The 14,706-nt window shown below is 32.3% G+C and overlaps 1 protein-coding gene across 1 annotated transcript in view; it reads right to left on the reverse strand.

Annotated features, from left to right (window-relative positions):
• The window catches only part of LOC107443098 (neprilysin-2), a 38,162-nt gene that overhangs the window by 6,212 nt on the left and 17,244 nt on the right, over nucleotides 1-14,706 (reverse strand). The window contains exons 8-19 of the mRNA XM_087151628.1: nucleotides 13,989-14,075; nucleotides 11,670-11,806; nucleotides 11,324-11,540; nucleotides 9,259-9,357; nucleotides 8,216-8,293; nucleotides 8,027-8,127; nucleotides 5,935-5,999; nucleotides 5,755-5,806; nucleotides 5,431-5,498; nucleotides 4,340-4,470; nucleotides 2,677-2,742; nucleotides 2,483-2,578 (exon numbers count right to left, since the gene is read on the reverse strand). Coding sequence (XP_087007754.1) covers nucleotides 2,483-2,578; nucleotides 2,677-2,742; nucleotides 4,340-4,470; nucleotides 5,431-5,498; nucleotides 5,755-5,806; nucleotides 5,935-5,999; nucleotides 8,027-8,127; nucleotides 8,216-8,293; nucleotides 9,259-9,357; nucleotides 11,324-11,540; nucleotides 11,670-11,806; nucleotides 13,989-14,075 — 1,197 coding nt within the window. The remainder of the gene's footprint in view (nucleotides 1-2,482; nucleotides 2,579-2,676; nucleotides 2,743-4,339; nucleotides 4,471-5,430; nucleotides 5,499-5,754; nucleotides 5,807-5,934; nucleotides 6,000-8,026; nucleotides 8,128-8,215; nucleotides 8,294-9,258; nucleotides 9,358-11,323; nucleotides 11,541-11,669; nucleotides 11,807-13,988; nucleotides 14,076-14,706) is intronic.

Genomic DNA, 14,706 nt, shown 5'->3' on the forward strand with positions numbered 1-14,706 from the left:
TTTTAAATATGCATCAGGATTCTTAAAAATAGAAGAATTTTTATTTTATTTATTTTTATAAGGAGAAAAATAATTTATCCGTCGGTCAAACGCACATAACTTTATGAACATAAAGGGCAAAACATAAAAGTGAAATGATATTCGTTTTTTCCTTTGTTGCATTGATACCAAAAAATAAATTAAAATGTTTTCTATGTTGCCTTTTTTCGCATGATATTGTTCACTTAAACAGTAGAAAAATGTATTTCCCACAACTACAAAAAAGGAGGGAGACCACAATAGTGGGGAGATTTTAGTGGTTCTAAACATAGAATTTTTGCATTCTTAATATTAGCATTTGAACGGAGATTTGGAAACTTGTCGTAACATGCCGTACTCGTTACACCAAGTATTATTTACTGTATAGCTAATCATAGATTTATCATCCATGTACAGTAAGATAACGATTAAAAGTCAATTTATGATACTAGTCTATTTTATTTTATAACCGTCGTTCAACAGCCGACCCAATTTCATGGGTTTACGACTACTTACGTTCAACTCCGTAGCCTTGTAATTTTGAACCAATCCAGAAGACAAGGAAACTCCTGGATCAGTACCCCCAGAGGTATTGATTTGTTGTGGGAACATGGAGGACTTTGAGACTCGACAGATTTAACGTGCATCAGTCACCATTTACTACACGGGGAGTCTTCGGCCGGCGAGGATCGAACCCACGACCTCTTGGATATGGCCCCAGCGCCCTACCGACCAGGCTATCCCGGCCCCCATACTAGTCCATTTTATTTTTATTTTATAACCGTCGTTGAACAGCCGACCCAATTTCATGGGTTTACGACTACTAAAGTTCAACTACGTAGCCTTGTAATTTTGAACCAATCCAGAAGACAAGGAAACTCCTGGATCAGTACCCCCAGAGGTAATGATTTGTTGTGGGAACATGGAGGACTTTGAGACTCGACAGATTTAACGTGCATCAGTCACCATTTACTACACGGGGAGTCTTCGGCCGGCGAGGATCGAACCCACGACCTCTTGGATATGGGCCCAGCGCCCTACCGACCAGGCTATCCTGGCCCCCATACTAGTCTATTTTATTTTTATTTTATAACCGTCGTTGAACAGCCGACCCAATTTCATGGGTTTACGACTACTTACGTTCAACTCCGTAGCCTTGTAATTTTGAACCAATCCAGAAGACAAGGAAACTCCTGGATCAGTACCCCCAGAGGTATTGATTTGTTGTGGGAACATGGAGGACTTAGAGACTCGACAGATTTAACGTGCATCAGTCACCATTTACTACACGGGGAGTCTTCGGCCGGCGAGGATCGAACCCACGACCTCTTGGATATGGGCCCAGCGCCCTACCGACCAGGCTATCCCGGCCCCCATACTAGTCTATTTCATTTTTATTTTATAACCGTCGTTGAACAGCCGACCCAATTTCATGGGTTTACGACTACTAAAGTTCAACTACGTAGCCTTGTAATTTTGAACCAATCCAGAAGACAAGGAAACTCCTCGATCAGTACCCCCAGAGGTATTGATTTGTTGTGGGAACATGGAGGACTTTGAGACTCGACAGATTTAACGTGCATCAGTCACCATTTACTACACGGGGAGTCTTCGGCCGGCGAGGATCGAACCCACGACCTCTTGGATATGGGCCCAGCGCCCTACCGACCAGGCTATCCTGGCCCCCATACTAGTCTATTTTATTTTTATTTTATAACCGTCGTTGAACAGCCGACCCAATTTCATGGGTTTACGACTACTTACGTTCAACTCCGTAGCCTTGTAATTTTGAACCAATCCAGAAGACAAGGAAACTCCTGGATCAGTACCCCCAGAGGTATTGATTTGTTGTGGGAACATGGAGGACTTAGAGACTCGACAGATTTAACGTGCATCAGTCACCATTTACTACACGGGGAGTCTTCGGCCGGCGAGGATCGAACCCACGACCTCTTGGATATGGGCCCAGCGCCCTACCGACCAGGCTATCCTGGCCCCCATACTAGTCTATTTTATTTTTATTTTATAACCGTCGTTGAACAGCCGACCCAATTTCATGGGTTTACGACTACTTACGTTCAACTCCGTAGCCTTGTAATTTTGAACCAATCCAGAAGACAAGGAAACTCCTGGATCAGTACCCCCAGAGGTATTGATTTGTTGTGGGAACATGGAGGACTTAGAGACTCGACAGATTTAACGTGCATCAGTCACCATTTACTACACGGGGAGTCTTCGGCCGGCGAGGATCGAATCCACGACCTCTTGGATATGGGCCCAGCGCCTTACCGACCAGGCTATCCCGGCCTCATACTAGTCTATTAGTTTAACTAGGGATTATGTAGAAACGAGTTTACGGATAGCAGGGGAAAAGTTTTATGTACATGAGAATCTATTGAAATGAGCTCGCCCTAGATCAGTCGTCTTTTTGCGATGTATGTACTATTAAAAAAAATTGTCTTACTGATGCATAAGATATCCAGAACATCTGCTTTTCGGTGAATTGTAAGCCAGGTAATTTGTCTTCACGCTTTAAAGTTTTAAGCAGTTTGGTATAAGCCTAAAGGAAGAATAGATAGTTACTTGTTTTTACTAAATTTATTATAGTATGCTGATTAACCGGAATAGTTAGGAAATGCCTTGTTTCGAAATACTTACATGGTAAGCTGCTAGAACACCGCCATTGTCGGCAATATTTTCACCTAAAGTCAGCGATCCATTGAGCTGTAAAAATGCCATATTAAAAACAGAATATAAAACGCTAAGCACATTCTTTTTAATCAAGAAAAAATTAGTCCTTTTTACAAAAATATTGCGACAGGCATTTAGGCTTTTTTTTCTTCTTCTGCTGTATGAATTTATTTAAGTAACGGAAAAACTCTTAAGAACATTTCAATTTAACAATGCAATTCAACGTAATAGCCACTGAATTTTTTGCAGCTTCTGACAAAAATATATTACTCTTATATAAGCCGTACTTTCATTCAAAGAGAAAGTAACTTGGCTGATTAACAGAGCTGATTGTGCTACGGAAAAATCCGGATTTCCGGATTTTTCGCTAACAGTGATCCGAAGTTTCCGGAAATCGAAGGTCCAGACGTTTCATTGATCACAGAAAAAAATCATTGATCACAGTCACTGAAAAAAAATCATAGAAAAAAAAATCATTGATTCAAAATCATTGATCACAGAAGTTTCCGGAAATCAAATTTTCAAAGGTGGAACTTAAAAGCACAGTTTATTTTATTTGTTTGTAAGGGAGAGCCAGATTCTTTATAAAGCTTATATTCATGTAATTCATGTGTTCAGTAAATAGTTATTATAATCATAAACTTAAGAAAGAAAGACATATTTGTAAATTTTAATTACTTCTCCAGGTCATCATAGATATGTGTAAATTGTATAGGTATGTGTAAAATTTTAAATATATTTTAAGTAAGCTAAGAAATATTGAGAGAAAGGAAGAAAAACTTGTTTAAATTTCTTTCGAATTTTTTAATTTAAACTGTTTTTTTTTTTTACTCAAGAAATTTTCCTAAATTTTGACTTGGACTCACAATCACCCCTGCCGTTAACATTTTACAATAAAAATTTAAGAAATAAATAAATAAATTGCATTTCTATACAAAATTGCATTTCTATACAATGAAAAATTTAGCTGGAAGTTATTTAGAAAAAAATTACCATGTTGCAATTGAAAGTTTTTGGCAGCATTCTTCCAAAGATTTAATCTTCAAGAGTTCTATTCTTTTGTATAAAATTCTTGAAAAAGAAGTATTTTAAAAAGCAAAAAATTTCCTAAAATTCATGCTGGATTTGAATTTTGTGTCATTCATGCAATAAAATGTTACCAAGGAAAAGAATTAAGATGGTGTGATAACTGACGTCAGGATTATTAAAAAAGGCGCTCTATATATGAAAGAACAACACGTTTTCATTGTCAAGCAATATTTTAAGCAGCGTTGATTCATTACGAGGTCATGTAATTTTTTTTCTTTTCGGGATCAGAGTTGGCCTCTCAAATCACGTGATTTAACACTGATGCACCTTTTTTTTCTCTCATTTATTTTAAAGTCTAAGATAACAAGCTCGTAACCACCAGCGTCTTGAAAGAGTTTAGCCACGTTTATGCAAAATTGCCATTGAAAATTTCCAGCAAGGCTATTTTTATTTTTCAAATATGCTATTTCATGCGTAACTCTAACCTTATACCTCATAAAATGCCTTAAAAAAATTTAATTTTAGGAATAGTAAAAATAATTGTTCTTTAATATGTATCGATAAAAAAGATTAAACAATAATAAAAATTGCATTTTCTTACATGGGTTTTTACACTCGGTTCGTAATACTTATTATACTGTTCAACATAGCACTTTGTTCTTTCTTTGAAATTTTTCCAACTCAGTTTAGTCCACCACATTTTATAGTTTCCTTCCTCATCGTACAAGCTTCCTGCAATAAAAAATACCATAACATACATATTTAAACATATGACGAAATGTATAATTGTTAGCTTACTTTTAATCGTGCATATAAAAGTGTGCATTTAATAAATTGTCGGCGAGCTTTTTATTTTGGACACAGCTCAAAGTGTTCGTTTAAGAAAACTGGTTGAACTCAAAATGTTTGTTTAATAAAATGAACGCAACTCGAAATGCTTGTTTGAGAAAATAAGCACTACTCGAAATGCTTGTTTAAGAAAATAAACACAGCTCAAAATACTTATCTCATAAAATGGACACAGCTATTAAAGAAATGGACATAGCGTTTGTACGATGGGTGAAACTTCTCTTAATAAACATTTTGTAACAAATCACATTAAAATAAAAGTAAAATAAGCAACAAATATGATGGCTTGCAATGTTTGCCTAAATTCACAAATAATTCAACTTTTTCGTCTGTTTATGTAAATGACAAAAAAAAAAAAAAGAACTTGTATAAATAAATTAATTAATTTTAAAGAATTACTTTTTTGGATGAGATTGACATCAATGGTATTTTCGTCTTGAATTTATTTTCCAATTGATGATAAACAAAAACAAACAGTGTTTCCCTTTAATATCATGCCGCAAACAAAAAATAAAAAAATAATAAAATCTTCCATGTTTCCCATACTGTCATGAAGTCCCAGGATAAATCTTAGTAAAAAAATTTTTTTTGTTGTGAAGTTTAATTATGTCGTTCAGTTGTTTTAATTTAACTCTCATAATTTTTTGCAATTATGTAATTTGCTGATTAAAGGGGGCAGTTACTGCAGTAATGTTTGATTTCCTTTTATAAAACGTAACATAACTTAGTTTATCAATCACGGTATTACCATAAAACAACAAAAACGTTTTTAGATAGTTGTAAGATATAATCTGATGTTTTTTTAAGAAAATTTAAAACAAAAATATACATCAAGAACTTTACCTGTGCTATCAAACGCATGGGTGTACTCATGCCCAAGAATTGTGCCTAAACTTCCATAGTTCACGTAACTAAAAACAAATAAATAATAATAATAAATATTACCATAAGTAAAACTGAAGTAGATTTTATGAAATATGGTGTTATTTTTACTATTTTGTGTAACAATTCAAATGGAAAGAAATAAAAAGCACTATTTCTGCAAATACAAGTTGCCCTAATCTTTATATAATATTTATTTCCCCCAAAATCCAAGCTTATAATTTAATTTAGTATTTATACTTAAAGCCAAAGTATTACTTAACAGTATTGAGACGGTATACATACTGGGGTCTTCCTTTTGAGAAAAAAGCATCTGACAGCAATCCTATTGGTACAACTGTAACGATTAAAAATAGCTACTTTAAACGCCTATTCATAAGTATGTTTTATGAATTAAAGTTTTAATAATGAGGTTGGAAAAACTTTGTATTAGTTTACAAGCGTTACATAAAAATTCATACTCACTAATAGAATTTTGAGATGGCTGATAAAATGCGTTAGCTTGCAAAAGATTGCTGCTGTCGGACCATCTAAAAATAAATTAATACATTATAATAAAATAATGGAAACGCTTAAGTGTGGAAGTTAGCTATTCTAAGGATTATCTAGATATTAACTCGCATATTAACTAGGGTAATCCTTTAAAGTACCAAAAATTATTTCATTCCACTACTACTTAGGTAATCTGCAAACTACTTAACACATAGTCTATTAAGCACTTGTTAAAGTAGAAATACGATCTTTGCCGGAGCAACAGTAACGTTTCTAAACGCTTAAATTGACATAATGTTCTTTATTTCTTAACTAGCAAAGATATCAGCTAGCATATTAACTGGCGTGATACGTTAAAGTACCGAAAGTTATTTTCTTTCTCAACTATTTAGGTAATTTGTGAACTACTTAGATAATCAGCACATAACCTACTAAGTACTCGTTAAAGTAAAGAATAAGATCTTTGCCGTACAACAGTAACGTTTTTGTACTCTTAAATTAGCAGAATGTTATTTATTTGTTTTTTGCCGTCTAAAAATTACAACAATCTAACAATCACAACAATCTAACAATCACGAGCTGTGGTGGTTCAGGGGATAGAATGTTCGATTCCCAATGAGGTGACCCAGGTTCGAATCCTAAAGTTAGTTGGTCGATACGAATTTTTTTCTTGGTTCGCACCGACCACTGTGCTGACTTAAAATATTTTCAGTAGTAGACAGATCATAGGTTAGAAATCCTTTGCCGCCCGGCTAACCGTGAGAGTTTTTCGTGTTTTTTTCTCCCCATGTAACGCAAACGCAGGTTAGTGCCATCTGAAAGTCCTCCACAAAAGCTTGTTTGCCCCAACGCTTGATTTAGGTGTTCCCTTGTCTTCTGCATTGGGTTTAAAATTACAAGGCTGTGGAGTAGAACATTGATAATCCTACACTCAGAATTGGGTCGTCGAACACCAGGTAGAAAATAAAAAAATCAAATAACATATTAACAGGTAGAATCAATCTCTTTAAAAACTATAATACAATACCAAGAATAAAACAAGTTAAAATATTATTACCATTAAGGACATTAGCATAAAGTCATTAATGTATTTTTTGATTTCTAAAGAATCAAGTTAAAACAATCCACAAATTAATTGATAGATTGAGAAAAACAAATTTTGAACTTAAAGTACTTTAGAACTTTGTGTACTGAAGTCATAGATTAGTTAGGTAATGTGAACGTTAAAGGCTTTTGAGCTTTAACGGTGATATATAACAGTACAAAGTAATAATTAGAACATTTTTGAAAGTAATCACACAATTGATGCATATGTAGTTTTCTAACCTTGAGCACGATGTTAATTATTCGCATATTTTAGGAATGCAAAGTAGATCGTTATATTTTTGAAAAATCTAAGCATCCTATTGCGCTTATATCCATCAAATGTTCAAGCGAGAGGCTAGAAATAAAACTATACAGAAGGTTCCCTAAATACTACTCTCCTAATATACAGGGTGATCTATCGACATTACTTTTAGTATGGAGGGTGTTTTGTAAACACCGCTCTTAATGTACAGATTGTTTCGTAATATATTCCTTAATATATGTATATTTTTATCCCGTAATATATATATATATATATATATATGAACTACTACTTCTTTATGGAGCAAAACTTACTTGAATCTAACACGCTATTATTAATTGCTATGGTTACTTTTAATAATAATGAACAAAAAATACCACCATAGAATCGGCGGATTTTTTTAACTATCAAGATATATGCGTCAAGATAACGCGTTGTGCAATATCTTACTTGAATCTGAAACGTTATTATTAAGGATCATTAGTTACTTTTAATAATAATGAAATATGGATAACACCAGCATAGAACAACATGGCCGGATTTATTAACTATTAGTGCGTGTATTAGCAAAAGCTTACTTGAATCTAATACGTTATAGTATTACTATTTGTTCATTATTACTAATAGTTATGACGTTGTAAAAGTAATGTCAATTCTAATTAACTAATGAACTATTTCTAATGAACTAATATATTTTTTTAATAAATTAAAGTTTACTTAAATCTAACTCGTTCGTCGCTAAGACCTCTGTAATTCTCTTTAGCGTAGAACAAGTAAGCTGCTTTGACGTTTCCAAAATGATTTTCACTCACATTTATCTGTAAAAAAAATTTTTATTTACACGAGGCGAAAAAATATCTCTTCAAATTTTATATCAATATATACTAACATTTTTTTAAAACTTACAGGTTTATAAAACTCATTCAGCAACGTTTCGTCCAACATTTCGTCACGATAAGCGATTGCAGAACGAGCACTGAGGACCTAAAATAATTTCAAATGGTTCAACGTGTTTAGATTTTAAACACTCATTTAAATGTATTCTGAGTTATACATTTTAAATTTATTTATTATTACGAAGCAGATATTTAATTTCATAACTTAAATTGGGGTTATAATGGCTTTCATTAACTATTGAGATTTTCTCAATTTCCCAGAAACTTGTCGAGCTTTAATTTTTTCTTAACTCTCAACGAATTATTTATTGATTTAACTGTAAATATGAAATTTAAAAACGAAATAAAAATGAGTCCAAGATTTTGTTTTTTAACTTTCTTTTGCAGGAAAAGCTTACTTGACACTGTCACTAATACAGAACTAACTATAGTTAGAATACAACAGAAAGGTTCAAAAATGTAAGGCATTGTTACAAAACAACTATATATCTAATACAATGAAACTTAATTGAAAAAAAAGAGAGAGAGATATGTGTCCATTTTAGAGATATTGAAAAATTTTCACTGCAAGCAAAATTCTTTTAAAGTATGCAAATTATAAAAAATAAAGAAAATTATTTAAAAAGTACTTAATAAAGTATTAAAGAAGGAATCGTAAAAATAATAATTTTTTTTAAATAGTTAAAAAGAAAAATTAGTCTTCATTCAAATTAAAAGTTGTTTTAAAAAATAGCTCAAATATTGTTTTTTGTTGAATTAAGTGAACATTCTTAAACCATTCGTTTTATCAAAAATTTAAAAGGAGGAATGCGAAACTGGAAAAAATGCTTCTCTGTGTAGTTTGAAACCGATATCTTCATGAAGAAGTGAAATATTTATGTGAAATACAAGTGTTGGTTCATTTTCCTATTGTAAATCTTTTTTGAACAAGAATCCTAACAGATGTTTTCACTTTTCACGAAAATTCCATAATTGAATTTAGAGTTATAGCAATCATGTGATATCAGGAGTCTAGAGACGAAAATGAGAAAGAAAAAAAAATATTTCGAATACCTTTTGCATCGCTCTTTGCTTGGTTATGTCATCCAGCCAATCAGCTTCTCTTATCTCATTCAACAGTGCTTCTTGAATATCTCGAAACAGTTTATCTAGCTAGTACACATAGTCATTAAAACAGAAGAAAACACTATGATGATGATTTAAACTTTTTAGTATTTCACAATATTGTTTTTTTTTTTCTTTTGAAAATATTTACAACGATAAAAACGATTTTAATTGCAATTTGTTTTAATCGAAGTTTCCTTCATACTAAAACCCTACGAAGAATAATTATTTCTTTGTGAGTTTGAGCAGTTAAATTTTGTAAATAATTACAGAATTACTCATCGGGAAATACTGATACGAAAAATTCGAAAACATGGTTAAACTAAGTTGCTTTTTTCACAGTGAAATAATGTAGAAAATATATACATTATTCGACAGTAAAATAAAGAACAGTAGAATAATGTATAAATTTCCTGCATTATACTGCTGTAAAATGTAAAGATGTAAATTATAAACTTATTTCTAATATATGCCTGTGAGACTTGGAATATAACTTAAACGGATGAGGATAAGAAAAAAATCATAAAAAGTACAGTGCGAAAGAAAAAGAATAAATAAATAATAAAAAACAGATTAATTGAAATTTGAAAAAGCTGTATTTTTAGATTTTAATTTATCAGGTACTATTCGACCAATTTTGCCCAAATTTTGTATTTTGTTATGTAAAATTACATTACTTTAATTGATGTAAAAATTTTATATCCTACAATTCAAAATTTTTTCGACTATTTTTAAATAATCTTTTTCGAATTGTCTTTAGATAAGCGAATTTTATAATTGTGTGCAAAAAGTTTTCAATTCGCTTAAAAAGTTCTCGAGATATGGCGAAATACGCAAAAAGTAAAATTAAAATTAAAGGGGTCCGACCTTTGGAGCACTCTCCTGATTAAATTATTGGGACCATATTTCCCAGATTGCGGCTACTCCTATATTTTGGAGGGTCAGAAATTCAAATCCGTCGCGGAAAAAAGGATATGTTTGGAGAAAGTACGTTTTCGTAACTTAAAATAGCGGCTGCAATAATTAACTCTCATATTTGAGATCATCCCCTCGAATCATTAAGATTGAGTCCTAGAACATTAAGATCCGATAATTGGATCAAAACATATTAAAAACTATCCATTTTTTATTTTATTTTTCGCATACTGCACATTTAGTGGTATACAAAAAAAATGATTAAGAGGATGCAATTTAGAGCTTACCTCTGATAAAAGGAACCAGATATTATTAATTTCACTAAACTATAATGAATAAAATGGACTGATCAGGATGCATAAAAATCTTACGACGAAAAAAAAAAATCTTCAATGTCATACTAACAGGGACTCGAAGAAAATGCGCGTCTAATTTGAGATGGTTAAATAGTTTAGAAAAAAATCTACTGGTATACTGCGGAAAAAAAACTGGAAAATACATGTAGGTAGATGACTAGTCTAGAAAAAATTTCAGGAGAATGCCAGGAACCATCCCGAACTATCGGGGAAAAAAGACAATGTCGAAAAAGGAATTTCTTTCGTCTAGTATTATGAATTTTTGCTCACCACCATTATGAATTTTTTGAAGATGTTAAATAATCTTAAATAAAGCTTTACTTAGTACATATATTTTGTGATAGCAATTAGCAAAATTTCATTTTGTGTATTATTTTAATTTCTTTTTAAGTAATAATTTGCTTAATAGAATAAATACAGGGCAAACATTTTCGTAATATATATTTTAAAATAATTGGCAAAAGCATGCATATTTTTTTTGGAATTTGAAAGATGTTATGATTTCACACGTTCCAAAACTTATAGTAATGTAAACACGCAATAAAATCCTCCGCTACGTTATCACGCTAGTTGACTCAAAAGTTCTATTATCTTCTGATTTGTGCTCAAAACTGCAAAGATATAGAATAAAGTGATTGCCTCAAATACATTCATGTCGATAGGTGGTTTTTATTGTATTCGATTGACGGTGATAAAATAAAATAATATGACGCACAACTAAGATATTAGATTTTTCAACTTACAAGAATCTTTGTCTTGTTATCCATATAACTTTCTGCATAAGTAGCTGTCAGTGACATATGAAAGAAATCAACCACAGATGCGACACACACCTGCCATAAGTCTCTATGCGCGGAATGACGCAAGTAATCTTCAACAATTGTAAACACGTCTTTCCCCAAATGTTCAGATGCGAAGAGGACAGTTCTGTACATCATATAATTTGCTAAAAACTCCTTTCTATAAATAGTAAAATTGTGAATTCCAAGAATTTAAGCGTATATAATTAATATTAATTTAATTATATATAGTACTTTTATTGACATTTATTGTAATAAAGATATAAAATATATGTTTTGTAATTTATACCCAGCTGGATTGTCCAATTCCTCTAAGAGTGCGTTGAGATTCATCAGGTTAGATGGACTAACCACCATCAGTCTGGTTTGGTTATTAATAGTTTCATTTGATGGTAATAGTTTTGTCAGCAGTTTTCTCCACGGTATCTATATAAAAAGTGATGAATTGCATACAATTATTTAAATCGGACGGAATACACAAATGCTATGCAGGGAAAAAATAAAAATTACTGACAAAAAATGGCATTACATTAGTTAGATATAAATCCCTGTACAAGTTATTTCTAAAATATCGCATGTATACGGGTATTGTGCTGCTGCTCTTATTGTCTCTTGTTGAATGTGAAGAACTTGGTGACAATGATCAAATCGACATGGCAGCCGCTTTGGCGTGATGTTCCTGGTCGTCTTGCGATGACACCTTAGGTCAAGGTCTTCCCTTTATTGCCGAATTGGGCCAACTAGCATAGTCTTTACACTTTGATGGTATCTTGGGGAACTTCACATCCTGTAGGTGTTGGGACACCAATCCACAGACAATAACATAAAGTTTCGCAGATGATTAAACTTCATGGTTGAATGTGTGGATTATGAAATGCCGTGTTCTGTCTTTCCTGTATGAATTCTAATGTTATATGTCTATTGAATGTTATAGACAGGATTGCAGCGATCCAACTGTCTTGGCTGCCACACTTGTTTCTGCATGCTAAGTGATCTATCTACCTGTGCTGACACTTTCGTCACTGTCTTCACTTCGTCTTTAAACTTGGTCAACCCCATCCAGTGGCCTTGATGGTGTTTCATTCCAGCACACCGACACCATACATCGTTGAATCTCTTCTACCATAGGAGCCACAGTATTCAACGATAACCGTAATAGTCACCTTTCACTGATGGTACCCACGCTTTCTATAACGCTGATGAATGAGGCGTTAAATGAAAAAGTTTTTTTTTTTAACTGAATGTCGTGGATGATAAGGAGGGGCAACGTCTTGCACCTACGGCCCCAATATTGATGTACGCATCCCAGTACATTTATTCAACGGGTTTCCCAGTCGTATTGCGTATTGTACTGTTGCAAAGCTGTTGTGTCAATTATTTCTGCAAATTGAGCCGAATAAAAATGTCAACATTTGATGAAACTTAAATCAATATCATTAAGACTTCCTTCATTTACGTTAAGTATCCGAAGAAACAAAAATGTTTGCGCCAAAACTTTGGAGAGCAAGCTTATTAATAATTAGTATAAATAACAAGAATCGTCAGATTTTGAGATCAGATTTAGAAATTAAATTTAACTTTCTAAACTTTAATTTTTATGATGTATACGGTCACCAAATCCAATCTTCAACAATTAATTAAAAGAAAAACGGAGTCATTAACAAGACATCGTGATCAAATGGATGCGAATGTTCTAACAATTCTAACAGCTTCTAACAATCATTATATAACAATAAATAGCAAAATGTACACAATGTGTGTTACGATTCACTCCGAGTTTTGGAAGGCTTATATCAAACTAATATCGCCAATACATCATTTTATTTTACCTGATAATGAAACATCACTATTTCTTTTCACAAACGTTCAATGTGTGAACCATTGGTGATACGGCAGACTACAAGTCTAGAATCAACTTCTTGAGCAGCTAGCTTCAATATGTTACGATCAATTATAGCGAATAAGGTTGTGTTCTTCAGTCGATATACTGCAACTGTGGGAAAAATTACGAGAAGATTGTGAGTCTTACATTTCCCAACGAGATGGAATCCTCCGACCCCTCATTATCAGACTAGCGCTCATGGTTTTGTAAATAACGAGCTTCCTTTTCGTTGGATTGGACGCGGGTCGGGAGATGACAATCAATTTCTTCCACGGACACCGCGCTATCCAGACTTAACTCCCTCTGATTTTTAAAAAAAATTTTTTTTATGGAGTTACATCAAAGATTATGTGTTCATTCCTCTATACCTCGTTTTTTAACCGAATTACGACGAAGAATTCCAACCACATTTGTTACCATTGGTAGTGTGACATGCTGCAATCAGTATGGCAAAAAGTGGATTTCAGACTTAAAGTCTGCTGTATCACCAAATGTTCTCTTATTGAACATTTGCGAAAAAAAACTTCCAATGATCCTTTATCAGGTGAAACAAAGTTTGTTAATTATTTGGTACCGAAAAAATAATTAATTAACCAAACAAAATAATTAACTGAAAGAAAGAAATTTCATCATTAAAAATTGCCATAAAGTATTATATTTTAACGATTTTTGACAGTGCAAAAAGAAAAAGATATGGTTTTATAAAGAAAAAAAATTTTTTCTTACCTTTGGAGAGAATTCTTCAATTTCATTCAAACTCATTATATTATAAAATTCATCTGGATTTTTTTCGTGAATATTGGGTACTATAGACTAATAAAAAGGAGAAAAGTTATTTTCAGAATTCATAATTTATTTTACATTTGTTTATTTACATTTGTTAAATTTGTTTGTATGTTTTGTTCATACAATGTGCAATCAGGGATGTGTAAAAGCTTTAAACATTTCATTTGTAAAATTGTGCACTCACACAAAAAGAAAACAAACAAATTCATATTTTCTACGTTAAATTTCACACGCATCAAAGTAAATTCATTATCTTCTAGAGTGATTTCTTATAGAATTTTATTTTTTTTAACAGAGAAATATTACGAGAATATAAAAATAATATCAAATTCAACTTTGTATTGATTATAAATTTTGCATTTTCAGTGAAAAAATTTAACCATTTTTCTTTTTTTAATGTCAATTTTGATTACCTCCTTCAATTAAAAAAAAGAAAAAAGGTTGGAGGTATTCTTTATAAATGTGGAAAAAGTTTCAAATAGACAAGATTCACCAAGGCAAAATATTATGCAACATCAAAAATCGCTTGAAATGTTAATTTTCTTTACTTGATGTGTCCATTTTACCCCAAAAATAGATCTTGGTAGAGAAAACCAATTTTTTTTTATTTCAATAATCAGCTTTCGTGGTCCTAAGTCTAAATAGTATCTTCTGCTAA

This window comes from Parasteatoda tepidariorum, chromosome 9, assembly GCF_982258835.1.
Source record: "Parasteatoda tepidariorum strain Cologne lab strain chromosome 9, Ptep-v5.0, whole genome shotgun sequence".
NCBI classification, from domain to species: domain Eukaryota; kingdom Metazoa; phylum Arthropoda; class Arachnida; order Araneae; family Theridiidae; genus Parasteatoda; species Parasteatoda tepidariorum.